This window comes from Aedes aegypti, chromosome 2 (genome assembly GCF_002204515.2).
Source record: "Aedes aegypti strain LVP_AGWG chromosome 2, AaegL5.0 Primary Assembly, whole genome shotgun sequence".
Taxonomy (NCBI): Eukaryota; Metazoa; Arthropoda; class Insecta; order Diptera; family Culicidae; genus Aedes; species Aedes aegypti.
Genome location: NC_035108.1, coordinates 274,921,433 through 274,939,483, shown reverse-complemented (window position 1 = coordinate 274,939,483; position 18,051 = coordinate 274,921,433). Strand labels below are relative to the sequence as shown.

Sequence of the window (18,051 nt, the reverse complement as noted above, 5' to 3'; positions counted from 1 at the left end):
TTGCAAAAAATATCTTTTGCGCATTGATTACCTGTAATTTTGCAAATAATGACTTTTACTTTTCCGCGTTTACTTAGCCTTGAAACTGGTTGTGGACTTAGGTTGGCGGCTTTTCAATTTTACTCTTATTTGACAGGTGCTTTCCACGCTTGATCTTTACGAGCTGGAAATTCGACTTCCTAGGACAGAAGTTTCATGAATTCACAAATTATCAATTGGAAATGAGACAGACAAACCTGAGAAGAATCTATCCAAGTAGAGACATAACGCCAGTAAGAAGAAAAAGAAATATCTACGTGGTTGGCCTACGATATACTGATACAAAAAAATCTCAATATGGCATTCGAGCTGCCCAAAAAGTGGTTGCATATTGTTGCATCTATTCATGATCCAGGTCACATCTGCGTGCGAGAAGCTGGACCAATTCTCCATTCCCCTCAGTAGCCTGCTGGTTTTCTTAAGGCGAAGTAGGCCGTCATTGAAATTTGTACGCGTCCTTAATGATTGTTGCTAATTCATCTCACGATTTCGAATCAAAGAAAATAAATTCGTTATGCACTGAAACAGCTGAAAAAGTATCAGCATACTTTATGCATGTTAGCGCGTACAGTGATACTTTTTCATGCCAATATAAACTATCAAGACTGAGTTTTATCACCTTGAAAATGCAAGCAGCAAAGACATCATTGCTGCTTAAACGAATGACGGGCTACTTAGCCTTAAGCTTTACTCGGTTTCATTCATTCCGCAGCATAGTCAACTAAATGCACTAGGTATGCAGATGCGGAAGAAAAGTTGTTCTTTGTGTCTCTTAGACGTACCAATCAAATTATGTTGCAATAAAATGTGTTGAAATTTCGTAAAAAAAAATGAAACATCCCTTCAAATGATGACTACAATGTCCCGTAGTTACAGTTTTGGGGGTCATACTCCTGTTCCTAACTGAGGATCATATTTCGTTACCGTACTCATAGAAAAGAAAGAAGTGGATTCGACAGACTCGACTAATAGCCATGCCTCTGGTGGGACGAAAACCGCAGTGCAAAAAATACAGTTAGGGTAATGTGGGGTTTTATGTTACCAAGCAATCGTTAGAAAAAGAGGATTTTCAATCCAACCAATAATCGATTGTAAGCCTCTTTAGAGATATAGTATTCTAGTGTTTTGCTCAATATGCAAACTTTTTATCCTGATCGAAAGCTTCTATAAATTTTAAATGTAATTCATTTTTTAATATAGATAAATGGGAAATTTACAAATTTTCGATCAGTATTTAAGATGCTTTCTCTTATGCGACTTTTCAACCACATTCTCATAAAAGACGACAACGAAGACGGACGACACCATACCTATAAGGAAAAGGATGCTGGTTATTCAACGGTTTCCGAAGTTTTGTGGCACATAGATATGTGTGGCCCTATAAAGCGTGTGTAGTGCAAATTTTATTTATGATGCTTTAAAATAACTTCGCAAACAAACGCTGGCGACGATCATCTTATGTATGTGTGTGTGTTCGTGTGTTAGTTCTTAAATGGCACCGAAGATACAGGATGCGGACGACAATATGTGGAGCCGTAGTTCGGAGGATGGTTACGATGGTGATGATGGTGGTTTCTGAGAGCGCCATATCACGCAGCGAATCGAGCGCGCGAGTTTTTGCTCTCGTTTTCATTTCCTCTGCTGGTGGCGGCGGCGGCATGACCGTGATGGCGACACCTCGCCGTCGCCACTGCTGCCGGCTAGGACTTAAGACGACATGGTCCATCAAGGCTTTCCTTTTGAATGTGGGGAACTATTTTGTTGTTTGGGATGTATCCCCAAACGATGCATAGTGGATAAAAGTGGATGCAATATCGAAACTTTTTAGAAGCCTCTGGTTTAAAACAATATCAAATACCTATTTATATAAAAACATAACGAGACACCGTTGGATGATAGTTTCGTCCAGGCATTGCAGAAATCGTTCTCAATTGATTTCGAAGCACGATCAAAGCAAACGAAGAAAAACATCGCATCTGTATCGGTTCATGATCGGGAATGTTTCGCAAGTTGTAACAAGCTTGATAAAAAGCAGCATCAAAGAAGAGACCCTAAGAGATTGAAAACCCATTTTTCTCGCTTATTTACCATTAGGGGTAGTTGTTTTACTTACTGGCGTGATAAACAATCCCTGAACATTGCATAGCAAAAGTGACCACCAGGTTTGGAGCTTGTTTATATGGGTTTTATCATGCACTGTTATCCCCCCATATAATCATAGCTGTAGAAGTTGAAGATAAACAGATTCTTATGATGTGTTGCGGATCATGATTGTTACAGAGAGCGATAAGTGTATGGCGTTCAATTTTGTCAGAATTCAAGTCTGCACAAGACGAGACTATCACCAATCGATTCTTCGTGATTTTTCATTAAAATTGGTATATAATAACGTTTTAAACCAGCGGCTTATCAAAGTTGTGGTTTGGGTCCATTTTAGCCCACTGTGTGATGCGACGTGACACGTGGCATTCGGATGAGTGCAACGCAAAACCGTCAATAGTAGAAACTAAATTTCTTCTATTTCAAACAAAAATAGCTTCACGAGTTGTGATTGAGTTAATTGATTTATCAGTCTCCGTCATTAAGCGAGGTAGTCAAGCGTTTGACACCGTCTACGGTGTGGAACTCTGCTTTCAACAGGGCCACGCCACGCCAAATGCGTGTTTCACCGTCTAGTCGTCGTCGTCTTCGACAGCTTGTCGATCCACAGTAATAACAACTCAACGACCTCACGAAACCGACTTAGTTGGCCTTGTTGTCGTCGACCATTAGCTAAGTTTGAAGTGAGGAACTGCGCCGAAGGGACGCCAAACATTCCGAGCGCGACTCGGCTCAATTTCAGCGTGACAATTCGAAACTTAAACCTTCAAACGAGCATTCGCTGGCATTGGGATTGGAAATTGGCCCATCTCAGGCGAACGTCGTTGTTGTCTCCGGGACACGAGACTCGGAAGGTACTAAATTCCCACCAATTTACGACGAACTACGTACGACGCACAGTGGTTTGATTTGTTTTACGAAGCGATCAAAATTCATCTTAAAAATCTGATATCTGATGGAACTACCATCGAAAATGGCCAATTCAACTATGGTTTGATTATCAAAAACACTCGAGAGTTCAAGAACATTAAAAACAACAAACAAGAACAGTGGAAAATAAGACAACTTAGCGATGTTTGGCCTATGGGCGGTACCACTGTGGAATGCTTAAACCGTTTACCTCTTGGTTGGTTTCGTATTTCTTCGAGTGCGATTTGGTGTGATGCTGCAAAACACGGTTTGTCAAATGCGGCTTAGGTGAAATATTCCCAAACTCTGACAGACGTCACAAACTTACTAAATCTCATCCCAACCACGTGCCTCGCTTCGCTGCTGCCCCCTACACACATACACACCGGTTATTTGTGCGATCAATGAAGACGACAGCAAAACAACAGATTACACACACCCACCGTAGCGGGCGCATTATTTACCCGAAAAGCAAAAAAAAAACGCTTCAAAATTAGAAAATTCCAAGAATACGGGGTGAAAAACAAAACGACCTCATAACCGATTGACCGGCTCTCATCAACGTGAAGTGAAAGACCGAAGCAAAAAAAAAAAACAGGCAAACGGTGCCGCGAATGTAAACAGGCTTCCTTCACCGTAAATTCCTCTCTCACAAATTCGCTGCTGCTGCGGTCGTAGTTAGTTGTCGTCGTCGTCGGCTACGTCGTTGTCGATCACACAGACACGTGAAATTTGATATTTTAGCAAGAGCTCTCCTAAACCTTGGGGAAAAAATGGCAGTCTCGAAAAAAATAAGCTGACAACCGTTGCAAAAGCAGAGCCATATTTAGGGATTCGGAAGGGTGAAGTTCATAACGTTAGATGGAGGCATCACAATAAAATTTTGAAATTCTGTTAGTTTCTGTATGTATACAGCAAAAAGACGTGAAAATTGACTGAATTTTCAAGGAATACAATGTGATTGTTATAAAATTATGCATGCAAGATAAACCTAGAAAATAATACCAATTATCCTGAATTTATTGTAGATGAATCTCTGAAAAAGATCTAAACATTTTCAACATTTTCCTAGTCTTTAATTTCCTAGTAAGATATCTAAAAGATTAAGTTTGCAGAGATGGTTACTAAACTTATGCAAATTGCAAAGCAAAGTTGATTCACATTGGCATGAGGGTTTTTTTCTCGGCTGAATTGACTGAAACTTTGAAATTAGAAGCACTTATATACGACGCATACAGTGGCCAAATCCTGAGCTCTTGCTCAGTAGCTGGCGAAAAACCTCACATATTAATCAAAAGTGACAAGAATAGGATCCAGCTACCTTTGTATGAAAGATACCAAACTTTTGTATATTCGGCTCTCCAGCTCTCCATCATTATATTCTAAGGAAGTGCTACAACTTTGTCAAAGACCTCATAATAAAAACATTGTCCTTATGTCCCCTAAAAATTGACCTTTAACTAGTTATAGCTAACAAAGCCGATTTTTTATTGCATAATTTGGTGTAGAATTAGATGGACGAATACAAAAGGTGGGCTTTCGCATAGCAATTTCCATACAAATTTCAAGTGCCGTGTTTTCTAAGTCAAATTTCTTCCAAGCTATTTCAAACTTCTAAGAAATGATCCTTACCGTTATTAATATTGTTCAAACAGAAGGGAATAAAAACTTATAAATTTGCTTCAGTCTCATGCTTATAAGTGGTATACCACTATAGTCTATATGCAATGTACTCAGATTTGCAATAACTAGGAATCCAGAAGACTTACAAATCTGAATGAAATCTAGATGTTTGCTCTATAAAATCAGACGAAGTACTTGGAACAAATTTCTCCAAAATACATAGCCAAGTTCACACCGCAAATCTGTTTTATGCAACAAGACCTGCAGAAGGCGCTAGTGTGAAACGTCAAACTCACTTCTGGTTTTGAGGTTTGAAACATAGAGAACAAGAAATCATCGTTCAATGAGTGGTCGATGACAATTTCGTTAGAGTTACGTCTACCTTGAATTTTCTCAAACATCAATCGGATCAGTTTAACCACGGATAGTTAAAAAGATCCGATTGATGTTTGAGAAAATTCAAGGCGGTAAGATCTTTGCTTCGATGCAATGCACATTTAGTTTAAGTGTGATGAGGGGTATATCTGAAATGTATCATTAGTTCTTTCAATTCAATAAGCGTACTGCTAGCATTAGGGGGCCAGATAGCCGTAGCGGTAAACGCGCAGCTATTCAGCTAGACCAAGCTGAGGGTCGTGGGTTCGAATCCCACCGGTCGAGGATCTTTTCGGGTTGGAAATTTTCTCGACTTCCCAGGGCATAAAGTATCATCGTACCTGCCACACGATATACGCATGCAAAAATGGTCATTGGCATAGTAAGCTCTCAGTTAATAACTGTGGAAGTGCTCACAAGAACACTAAGCTGAGAAGCAGGCTCTGTCCCAGTGGGGACGTAACGCCAGAAAGAAGAAGAAGAAGAAGACTGCTAGCATTCTTTGAAAGTTTTCAGATAACTTGTCATGAGTTTAATTAAGTAAGTAGCCTTTAATGGAAAATATGTTGAAATTAGTTTGAATTAGGAATTTTTTTTTTGCCTTCAAAACGCAAATTTGAGCCTTCGAAACACACGGACGACGAGGGTTTCTTGTAGTGTTGTTATTGTTAGAATGGCACGTGGTTAAACATAATGATAAGTTTTTCAATGTGCAATTTACAATATTTTTGTTAAAATTACAATTTTATAAAATTTGTGCGGTTTGATCCTACTTTTTTGGTAAATAGATCGAAACCAAGCGAACAATTTTCCACTTTTGCCTCCCCTTTCCTAAGTTTTGGTAAGGATAGGCGTGGCCGGGAATAGCGATGTTCATTATTTTCATATTCTTGTTTAAGGTTCAAGGTTCACTGCCCAGCCTTGTTCTTGAAAGCAGTCTAGATGGGATTATCAAAAGGATCATGAACATTGCTGTAGGGTGTCCCAGAAAGTATGGGCACTGTCATTTCGAGACTAGTGCAGATATGTTCTTGCCCTTATCAAAAGCAGATTTAGAATTTTGAGCTATTTTTTTCGCTTTTCTTTTTGTTGATGGTGTAACATTTCTGGAAGCTACTCTTTTCAGTTTTGCACAAATCGCGTTATTTTTGAGCGACTTTGTCGTACAAAAGTTGTGCTAGGTCATAGAGTACGTGAAATAAAAACCTGAAAAAAAAATATTTATTATATATATATATATATATATATATATATATATATATATATATATATATATATATATATATATATATATATATATATATATATATATATATATATATATATATATATACAGTATTGGACAAAACATTTGCAACTTTTTCGATTTTCCATACAAAATGACCAACTTTGATAAACTATATCTCGGTTATTTATGGACCGATTTGAATGAAATTTTCACAGAATATCAGACATAACTTGAATTTTAACATATATTTTTGAGTGATTTTTCTAATCACAAGTTGGAAAGCAGTAACGGTTTGACTAAAGTGGATTTTTTGACGATTTTTTATAATTGACATAACTAAACATATTGAAGGAATAGCTTCATGGTATCTTCAGCAAAGTTGTAGATTTTGACGAGATGAATAAGTTTGCTGAAGACAGTTTTTGTGTAGAGCTATCATATTTTGAGATAAAAAGTTTTAAATTTTTCGTCGAAAATTACACTTTAGTCAAACCGTTATTACTTATAAACTCGTGATTGGAAAAATTATTCAAAAATATATGTTAAAATTCAAGTTATATCTGATGTTATGTGAAAGTTTCAACCAAATCGGTCCATAAATAACTGAGATCTAGCTTACCAAAGTTGGTCATTTTGTATGGAAAATCGAAAAAGTTGCAAATGTTTTGTCCAATACTGTATATATATATATATATATATATACTAGTGGTCCCGGCAAACTTCGTCTTGCCATCAAGTAGGCTGTTGAAATACTCTATTGATCGTCCCATACAAAATGACAGTTCCGTTCACGCTTGTTTTTTTCAACTTTCTCAGTGAATATCCTGGGATTTTTATACACACAAACACGTCGGAACCCTTGACGAACAAAACGAAGAAAGAATCATTCAAATCCGGTGAACCGTTCGTTAGCCATTTCGTGACATACAAACACCACTCCATTTTTATTTATATAGATATATATATATATATATATATATATATATATATATATATATATATATATATATATATATATATATATATAATATATCATTGCCGATACGATAAATGATCAGACCATCACTTGTTTTATTCGAAATTATAAGCTTAAGTATATGAAATTTGAATAAAAACTAAAAATCCGATTTCAGCTGTGGTCGATTTTTAAAAGGGTCAAAACCAAGTCTTTTGCCTATCCAAAAGTATAGATATTTCACATAAACAAATTTTAAATGAATAAATTTTATTTATAATGAAAATACCGGAAAAGCTATTATTTCGTGAAGTTATCTTATGTGGAGAGATAAACTACCGATTTTTTTGGAATTTGGCTATTTTGTCAAATGTTTCATAGCAAAGCCATTCAAAATGCTTAACAAAAATTCGTGTGGATCATCTTAGATATAATGTACTTGAACTCACTACAGCAAAGGATTTTAATAAAAACATTCATTACTAGTTAAATTCCAACGAAACACAAAACTAAGGTCTGTGCTGGCTAGATACCCGACCAGAACCACATAACAAGATTGTAACACATTCCTATCGGCAGCAGTTAAAAATAACAGAAGCTGATAAAGTTTTGTTATCAAGATGGCTTTTTTCTCAATTTGTTATATTTTTAGCAACACATTTATAACAATATTTGTTATACTTTTGACATCGCTTTCATAAGTTTGTTGCAAATGACATCCGATGTCATAAACAGTAACATAGTTTGCAATAATTTTGTTATTTTGTAATTTCCTTGCAACACATTCTGTAATAATTTTAATATAATTATTACAGGGTTTGTTATATTTTAGTTTAATTTGGAGCAAATTTTGTTAGAATTTTTGTTATTTTAACTACTAATGGTACATGTTTTATTACAACTGTTGATATAAAATGATCATATCAAGGGAACACATTTTGCTATAATCTTGCTTCTTCAATCTGGTCGGGTAAGAATTGATTTTCTAAAATCAATAATTTCAATGTAAATGGTTATTTTATCAAACAAAATTTTCACAGACAGTATTTAAAATTCCCCAAGGAAAAATACAAAAATATAAAAATTATTATTTGTTTGAAAAAATATTCTGATTCTCGTTATCGAAGTCGTGCCCATACTTTCTGGGACACCCTATAGTATCCAATCTACTAAGTATACTGTAACTACGGTAATGCTAACGAAACCAAGCGAACAATTTTTTTATAATCTAGAGATATACAACTCTAAGAAGTTAGAAGTTTTCAAATAGAATTGTATTGTATTATAATTATTCTGTTTTATCAAGTAGATTAGTTAAGGAATCAAGTGTCCTCAGCCTACATCTTTGAATACAAATCAGAAACACATTTCATCTTTTAACTTATTATTTCTGCAATTATTAAATTTTACTATGATACTTTCCCATTTCATCTTACCCAAGCCGTCTCAAGTTGCCCCGGTGTACCTTATTTAAATCTCCAATTGTGGGAATTTTATAGAGTGCTATGCAAAGGCCCAAGCTGACCTGTTCGGATCGGCGCTTAAACGGAGTGATTTTTTTCCTTCGGGTTTGTAGGCAGTGCTATGCAAAGGCCCAAGCTGACGTGTTCGGATTCGCGCCTAAACGGAATGATTTTAAATCGGTCTTCACGTGTTGATATACAAATTGTTGATTTCTCATTCGAGGATGAATTACCAACTGGTGAGATCGTTTCATGTTATTTTTATCGAGGCAACTTTACATTTATGAAATTTTGAACAAACTATGAATGGTTCGTCATAATGAGTGTCGGCATAAATACCTATTCCTGTTTTATACTTTTATAGAAATACATATAACTTTTATTTCACCTTTGAACAGTTCGACACTAAAGAGTTGGCGTACTGATAAATAACTTTTTAAACTGATGTTAAATAATTTGCATCACCTTCACACTTAGATTAAATTACTGGGCTCGTTAAAATTTTACTGGGTTTTGGAACTACCGAAAAAGTCAGTAAAATGAAAACTGTCGCCACGCGTAATTGAAAAGCAAATTTCACCATGTTTTATTTTTTATCGATATATGATATAAAAAAAGAAAGCTCTCTGCAAAATTTCCGTGAAAAATCTCTATTTTTCGATTTCTGACATTTTTTTTAGTTTACTGACTTTTTCGGTAGTTCCAAAACCCAGTTATTTTTACCGAACAGATTGAGTGTGTTCTAAGGTGTATTCAGATCATATAGCTTTTCCGATTATAAGATAAGATGTAGGTGTGGATGCAAACACGTCGCGATTTTACTATTCGCGAAGATCTTATAGGGATCAGTATGAAACAATTCATTGACCCTGGAGGGACCGGTTCTGCTCTTTGATACATACTGAGCTGAAAATTCGAAAATGTATGCTTATTTATGTGTGAAGTGAGCAATAGCGCAGTACAGTATTCAAATTATATCGCCTCTTGAGTTTTTCTTAATCCGCGGATCACATCACCAACCGAAGGTGTCTCCCAGAACTTTTCCTTCCCACTAAAAGTACCCTTCCCGTGGTGATTGTGGAGATGCAGACTCTCGGTCCCTAGTCTCTAGTTGTTGAACTCCGGTTTTATAGAAATAACTATTATTGTAAATAATTCTTGTGTAACTTTTTAAAAGGACCTATCAAACATTGAGGGGCTCTCTTTGTTTACTTCCTCTTTAATCAATATCTGAGCCACATTAAACTTTTCTGTAGCGTATTTTGTATAAAACCTATTTCCTTGGGAATTAATAATATTAAGTATTTAGATTCTGCAATGGATTTACCATTAATTATCGAAGAACTTTATTCAAGGGTGCTTCTAAGGATACTACTTATTTCTAATACATTTACTCACACGATTTTCTTCAGGAACTTCTCTGAAAATTTGTCCATAGTTCTGAGGATATGTTCAAGAAACTGATTGCAAATTCTTGAGTTAAGCTTTAGTAGAAATTCCAGAATCATGCGTAACTTTTCAAAAGGACCTATCTAACTTGCTCTTCAAACAATATTTGAACCACATTAACCCTCCTCTGTTGCGTTTTTTGTATAAAACCTATTTCTATGAAAATTACTTCGATTAAGTGTTAAGATTCTGCAATGGATAATTCTTGATGAACATATTCAAGGATACTTCAAAAATTTATGATACATTTACTCACAGAATTTTCTTTAGAAACTCCTCTGTAAATTCGTCCATTTTTTCTGAGGATGCCTAGGAAACTTATTACAAAATCTTGAGTTAAGCTTTCGTAGGAAGTCCGGAAATAGTTCTCGCGTGACTTTATAAATTGACCTAACTAACATTGAGAGCTATCGCTGTTTACTTTTTCTTTAATGAATGTCTGAGCAACACTAATCCTCCTCTGTTGCGTTTATGTAGAAAAAACTAGCCAAGGACCCTGTATTTCGTGCTATAGTAGAAAACTTCCCTAAAACTGCACTATTGCACTGTTATAATCGAAAGATAGCGAGAGAGGAGAGAATCTCTCATAGGTTACATAGGTCCTTTTTTTTAGACAGTGTCTCGGTAGCTTAATTGGTAAAGCGCTAGTCTAGCATACAAGAGTCGTGGGTTCGAAGATTTTTTCATAATTTCACTCATAATTTATTCATAATTACCACGCGTAATGAGTTATTTTATTTAAATACTATGCGAATTGGATTGCCGAAAACCACAATATATGTGTGAATACAGTTTTTTTTACTAAAATTGATTGTTTTCAGTATGTTTCAAACTAAAAACAAAACCTTTTTTATGATAAATGAAAGGATTGGGATAACATACCAAAAATGCGTTTGGAATTCTCGATCTAGTAAAATTGAAGTGTTTTCTAAGCAGTGGTAAAAATTCATGACCAAACCGAGATTCAGGCCTGTAAACTTGACCAATTTGTAAAAAAAAATCAATGCTTACTTTATCCTTTCCTATCTTTTATAATACAGAGGCATTCCTGTTAATAACAGTGACTCATTCTCTGTTCACTGTGGACTTGGACTTATTCATGATATTTCTTGTTATTCTATTTTCTCTTGACGCAAAGGGGTGTAAATGACAAGCTTTCCAGTGGTAATTTTAGGTGATTTTTACGCCTAACAGAAAAAAAATTCGTAGAAGATTGTTTTGTTTCTTTAAAGGCCCCCATACAATTTGAATGGAAAGAAATCTTACTTAAAGAACTTCAAAGTCGACTTTCTAAAACTCAGTTGTCTCCACTTAGGTCCATTTGTTTTTGTTCTTCCTCTCAACTAACACTTTTTATCATCCCTATCATAACGTTAATCTCGAAATTAACTTTATTTCGACTCACTTTTGATGCACACTTAGCATACTCTGCTGAGTAGGAAGAAAAATGGTGCTTATTCGAAAGGTGAACGATTTTTTTTTCTATACCCCTCCTAAAATAACAATTACCAAAAATTGAATCCAGCACACAATTTTATTAAAGCCTTTGATACCAAACACCGGTCTCAATTGAACTCAGTTGATCTTTTGTGCTAGCCAAATTCATCGAACTCATTCTCAGCACAATGAGTACAATATGCGGCGAAGTAAAATTAGAAAACTGTAAAATGTTTAACAACTACCGAAAAGCTAAACATTACACATAATTTGCAATTGGATTAGATGGACAAATTGATGTGAAGATTTGCGAAAAAGTTACACGTCTTCTCAGTGAGAATCGAACTCACGACTCCCCGATTTCTAGTTGGGGCGCGTTAACCACTACGCCATGAGAGGACTTATGAACGCAGAAGTTAACCTGAATTCGATTTCAGCTCAATAATCACGTGGTTCTTTTTCGCAAAGTGCACCTCTTTCGGAAGAATTAGATGCCCATCCAAACACAACGCTTTCTATATATATCCAATGCCTAGCCCGAGAGCGCATTGTTTTTTAGGTATAGGAATAGCACACTACACTAGCCAGCAACTGCGCTGGCTGAGGTATCTATTGTGTGGGCTTCCAATGGGTCGCGACGTTCTCAAACCACCGGTTACGGAACATGAGTCCGTTGCTCGATAAATACTTGTTTTTAATTATGAATCGTGGTTTACGGCTAACCAGCCGAGTGGAAGTTTAACAACTACCGAAAAGCTAAAGATCGGGGAGTCGTGAGTTCGATTCTCACTGAGAAGACGTGTAACTTTTTCGCAAATCTTCACATCAATTTGTCCATCTAATCCAATTGCAAATTATATGTAATGTTTAGCTTTTCGGTAGTTGTTAAACTTCCACTCGGCTGGTTAGCCGTAAACCACGATTCATAATTAAAAACAAGTATGTAAAATGTTGATGAATAATAAATTTTGTCAAAGATAATTTAGATTCTAATTCTAAAATATCTCCTAGACAGAAAAGATGCAAACTTTTTCGGAAATCACATAATAAAATATCAACGATTAAATTCCACTGGAGAGGATTTCACTTTAACTCATTCGCAGGGATTGAATCCTGAGAAAATTGAGAGAATATCTCACTTATCGCAGCACATCATGGGATCCTGTTTATCGCATATTGCTATAGCATTGATTAGATCGGGGGGAAGCAGTGCATGATCAAACCCATCTAATCAAGTTCCAAACCTGAGGAACACTAATACTATCGGATGATCGGGAATTGTTTATCATGCCAGTAAAATATAAAACCTACCCCCAACGGTAAACAAGCGAGAAAATGGATTTAATCATCGCTCTCTCTTTAGGGCTCTCGTTCGCTTCTGTTATTTATCAAGTTTGTTACAACTTGCGAACGTTGTCGATCATGGACCGATACAAATGGGATGTTTTTCTCCGCTTGCTTTGATCGTATTTTCAAATCATATGAAAATGAATTTTGCAATGCACGAGAGTGAGCATTTTAGATTTTACTAAATGTAAATGTTTGCCTGAACGGAAATTCTGTTTTCAAGCATTTTAATAGATTTTTCAAGTGATATTTCACGTAATAATAGGATTCAAAGGAAATTGGCTTGTTTTCTGTTCTCCATATAATTTGTTGAAGTGAAAAATTTCTGAAAATATTTGTTGTCTTCAAAGTTATGTTTTTGATTCTTACTTTCTCACATGATGTTCTCTTTCCCGTTATTTCAATTTTTATAATATATTAATAAAGTTTGTAAATCTATTCACACTTTTCGCTTTATTTTCCACCCCACACTGTACCATACAATGTTGCTAGAGCATTGCCAATTTCGGCAGCCCCGTGTCAACAAATTCCAGTCTATTCTGCATCCATTTTTTTTTCTTCGTTCAGGATTCTTCACGCTTTACACGCTAATAAACCATCTATTAGAAAGTCACCCCAAGGTCTCATCGCTGGAAAGAGAAGCAAATCAAAGCAAAGTTTTTTTTTTTTGAAACAGAGTGGTGGGGTTCTGCGTGTGCATAAATTTATGCTAATTCTTCTTCTCATGTGAGATACTGAGATGTGACGACGACGATCTCTGTGTGGTTGCCGTCGTGGCATTTGCCAGGCCGATTTTGGCTCTTGTTACTTCCACGAGTAGGGTAGTGGATTGTATGCTGGACTGACAACTGTGGATTCAATGGAACTCTATTGCACAGATATCGGCAATTAGATTTAGGCGGTAACTTTTATCGATACGAGAATTCGACATCATTAGTTTTACCAAACTTTATCACTGGAAATTGTGATCACTACCCTATTCCAGTGTAGGTTTTTTTTGCGACTTCATCGCATCGCATTCGTAGAAACGATCATTTCGGTTTGTTTCATTGAATCAATTTAGTCAGCAGAGCATTATTTCCATAAATTGACGTTATCCATTGGCTGTGGTGGGCTTGCCTTTTGGACCGTTTCCCCTGATTTGGGCAGATCAACGCAGCGAAAGTGCAACTCGTGTCCGTGTTTGAAACGAAACTGCGTTGCAGTTTTATGATAATCTTCGATTTCTGAATTTGATTTCGAAATGGTTAATTTTGAATCTATAATTTGTTAATAGATGTGTGAAAACAGCAACGCAACTTTATGAATTATTCTAGCTATTTGTGGAATTGGATCACGATTAGTGGATTAAACTGGGTCGATGAACTAGATATATCTGAGGCTGTAGAGCGTTACTGCATTGGCTAAATAACAATTTGAAAATTTTAGAAAAACTATCAACACATTCTTGAGTTTCTTGAATTTTGTTACCAGCAGGTAACATTTGATATTATATTTGATTGAATGAGAAGAGTTGGCGTATTCTTACAAGACTCTGTCAAAGTTTCTACTCAATTTAAGGATTCTAATAACCTTCAAGCCTTTTTATATTATACCGTGTTGGAACATTACGGTTTATTGAGTTTTGTTACCGGCTGGTAACATTTGGTATTATGTTTGAACGGATGAGTAGAGTTGACGTTTTCAAACTAGACTCTGACTAAGCTTGCACTCACTTTTATAATACTCTAATCACCCTCAAGACTTTATAGACAATATAGCGAATTGCGTTGAAACATTATAGCTTATTGAGTTTTGTTACCGGCGGGTAACGCATGATATTGTATTTGAATGGATCGTATTCTAATTAGAATCTGGCAAAGTTTAGTCGGTCTAATCACGTTTGTGGTCGAACAAATAGCAATTGTTGCAAGCAATTTGATTAAAGGTTTGAAATTTGAAAGTTATACTGTGTCGCTGTTGCATTGGTCATGTCTCTGATTCAGCATTGAATTATCACTTATGAATCATGTTTTCTTTCACTTCATACAAACAAATACAATTTGACCCTGTTTTGACCTGGATACTAATTGATTTTTCCCATTCTTCTTTCTCTGCTTGCAGGTATGATTATTTCGCGAAGCTAACTGCTACACAAGACAGGATGAAAACTAGAATCTGCCATCATAGACTGATTGAATACTTTTGCTGCTATCGAGTGGCCTCGGATACCGCACAAGATGGCTCACCTAACTGACTAGCACTAGCAGAGAACAGCAATGTCTGCCTTTACTAGCACTAGAAGGATACAAACGCTGCCCCACCGTTCACAAGAGGTTTCCGTCCTCCGGCTGCTGTCGGGCTTGGGTCAGGATTATTTTTAGCATCGTAAATCAATTAGCATTTTCTGCAGTCCAGCCAGATGCGAATCACGGATGTAAAGATGTTCGTTTAGTATCATTCTATTTATTCAAATTTATGTAAAAGCTTGCCTGAATAAAAGTTGCAATTCTCTTGAGAACAGATTAGTTCTTATTCTGTTGAGTTAATTTGTGTTGTTTCAACTTGTAACAATTCATGTTCGCCAACATAAATTGTAACAATCCTTATTTTATTATTGGAACGATCTTCTTTATTAGGATTCGAACAGAACCTTTTTCGGATTGTAACAACCCTTTTTTATAATTGGGACAATCCACTTTTTGGTATGGACACAATCCCCTGAGATTGGGACAATCCTTTATTTGGTATGGGGACAATCTCCCTTTTGAGATTGGGACAATTCCCTTTTTGAAATTGGGGCAATCCCCTTGTTTGGATTTGTCCAATACCCCTTTTGGAATTGTGACAATCCCCCTTTTCGATTGGGACAATCCCTTTTTGGTTTTAGGACAATCCCCTTTTTGATTTTGGGACGATCCCCTTTTCGAGATTGGGAGAATCTCCCTTTTGGTATTGGGACAATCCCCTTTTTGAGATAGAGACAATCCCAAAATGGGGATTGAGACAATCCTCTTTTTGGGATTGGGACAATCTCGTTTTTGGAATTGGGACAATCCCCTTTTTGGTTTTAGGACAATCCCCTTTTTGATTTTGGGACGATCCCCTTTTCGAGATTGGGAGAATCTCCCTTTTGGTATTGGGACAATCTTCTTGTTGGGATTGGGACAATCCCCTTTTTGGGATTGGGACAATTTCATTTTTGGGATTGAGACAATCCCCTTTTTAGGATTGAGACAATCCCCTTTTTGGGATTGGGACAATCTCGTTTTTGGAATTGGGACAATCCCCTTTTTGGTTTTAGGACAATCCCCTTTTTGATTTTGGGACGATCCCCTTTTCAAGATTGGGAGAATCTCCCTTTTGGTATTGGGACAATCCCCTTTTTGAGATAGGGACAATCCCAAAATGGGGATTGAGACAATTCTCTTTTTGGGATTGGGACAATACCCCTTTTGGGATTGGGACAATCCCTTTTTTGGGATTAGGACAATCCCTTTTTTGGGATTAGGACAATACCCTTTTTGGGATTGGGACAATTTCATTTTTGGGATTGAGAAAATTTCCTTTTTGGGATTGAGAAAATTTCCTTTTTGGGATTGCAAAAATCCCCTTTTTGGATTGAGACAATCCCCTTTTTGGAATAGAGACAATCCCCTTTTTGGAATTGGGACAATCCCCTTTTTGGGATTGGAACAATTTCCTTTTTGAGATTGGTTGATTGATTTTCTGACGAAAAAATGTTTAAACTTTGTTAACCAAATTCAACGAAGTACTTGACTGTCCAAATCGACATTTTAGTGCTAACTTCTGGCTGAAAAACCGCTAAGCTAAGTAGTTCAATTTCTTCAATACATACCCGATTTGGCAAAATATACGACTTCACGTGCTAATCGAATGCTAACGACTCAACTTATCTCGGTGTACGTACCATAGAATAATAAAAATGTGTTTAGTTCAAATTTATACTGCAAAAGTTATCGTTTTTTTCAGAGCCGACTTCTAATTTGTACTACAAATAAGTCTTCGTCGAGGGGATGATCTCTTTCCTTTTGTTCCTTAAATCCTTTCGTAAAACAGTTAATCAGCCACCAAAACCACCAACCAAACTAGTTTCCTTCCAGCTAAATTGCAGTGATTTATAGCTGCCATCATAACAAGTTCATTGCACTACCATTTTCCAGGACTAGACCGAACCCAGACAGCCCGAGTCACGAATGTCGGAAAACGCGTAAAATCCTGGACATCGAGAACAAAGAAACCAGTTCAGTACCCAACAATTGTGATTACTTTCTATAGTATTCCAACTTTCAGCCCCTTTTCCGAAGAAAGTTGGAGAAAGCAAACAAACATATCGCAGTCAAACAGTCATACCGCACCACCAGAAAGAGGGTGAAATTTTATTACAATTTATACATGCATCCGTGCGAGCAATATGCTACGAATCGCCTTCGATTGGGCACAGTGGGATAATTGAAACTATAGGATGGCTAAAATTGTGCAACGATACATATTTTCCTGCAGAATTTGCATGTCAAGTTTTTTTTTCATGGGTTTAAAGCAAACTAAAACTCCCAAATAAATAATTAAAATTGCAATAAAACCAAAAATGTTATTCGGTACCGTAAAATCGGGTGTAATTGATAAGAAGGGTGAAATTGATCATCGTATCACACTATTTTATTTATTCGTAATGGAGCACAAATATCAATGTAAGCTGCACTAAAGGAACGTTGTTTATCGTAACTAATGTCGAATTTTGTGTTTTGAAGGTTTTTGCGTTAAAGAATGTTTATCACTTTGAAAATAATGTAAAATTTTAAAATCATGCTCGGTGCAGTATTGACAAACATCTATGAACTTCTTTTTCTAAGCAAGGATTTGAACATGGTATAAATAAATCCCCAAACCAGATTTCATCACCAAAACTCGTACCAATTAGCTCATATAGTTGAAATAATTGAACTTCTATTAGATATTATTGAATTCCTTAGGAAATTGCATACATTTAGGCGTTTTCCGCGTAATACTTGAAATTTAACTATTCGTTATTTATGTAAATATTGCATTGTTAAGAAGTTGACAAGCATATTCGGATTCAGGGAGCTCAAATTTATCATGTAGAGTTGTTTTGAAAACTAACAATA

The 18,051-nt window shown here is 36.1% G+C and overlaps 1 protein-coding gene and 1 non-coding gene across 10 annotated transcripts in view; one reads left to right on the top strand and one right to left on the bottom strand.

Annotated features, from left to right (window-relative positions):
• Nucleotides 1-18,051, top strand: part of LOC5572648 (ski oncogene) — a 501,541-nt gene that overhangs the window by 164,126 nt on the left and 319,364 nt on the right. Inside the window, exon 4 of one of the 9 annotated variants that reach the window (XM_021845128.1) lies at nucleotides 15,029-15,448. The exons of the other annotated variants lie outside the window; for them this stretch is intronic. Coding sequence (XP_021700820.1) covers nucleotides 15,029-15,034 — 6 coding nt within the window. The 3' untranslated portion in view covers nucleotides 15,035-15,448. Of the gene's footprint in view, nucleotides 1-15,028; nucleotides 15,449-18,051 lie in introns of those variants that run through there. 9 annotated transcript variants of the gene reach the window in all.
• Trnas-aga lies at nucleotides 11,904-11,977 on the bottom strand. Its single transcript has one exon. It is a non-coding gene; the product is annotated as a tRNA-Ser (tRNA).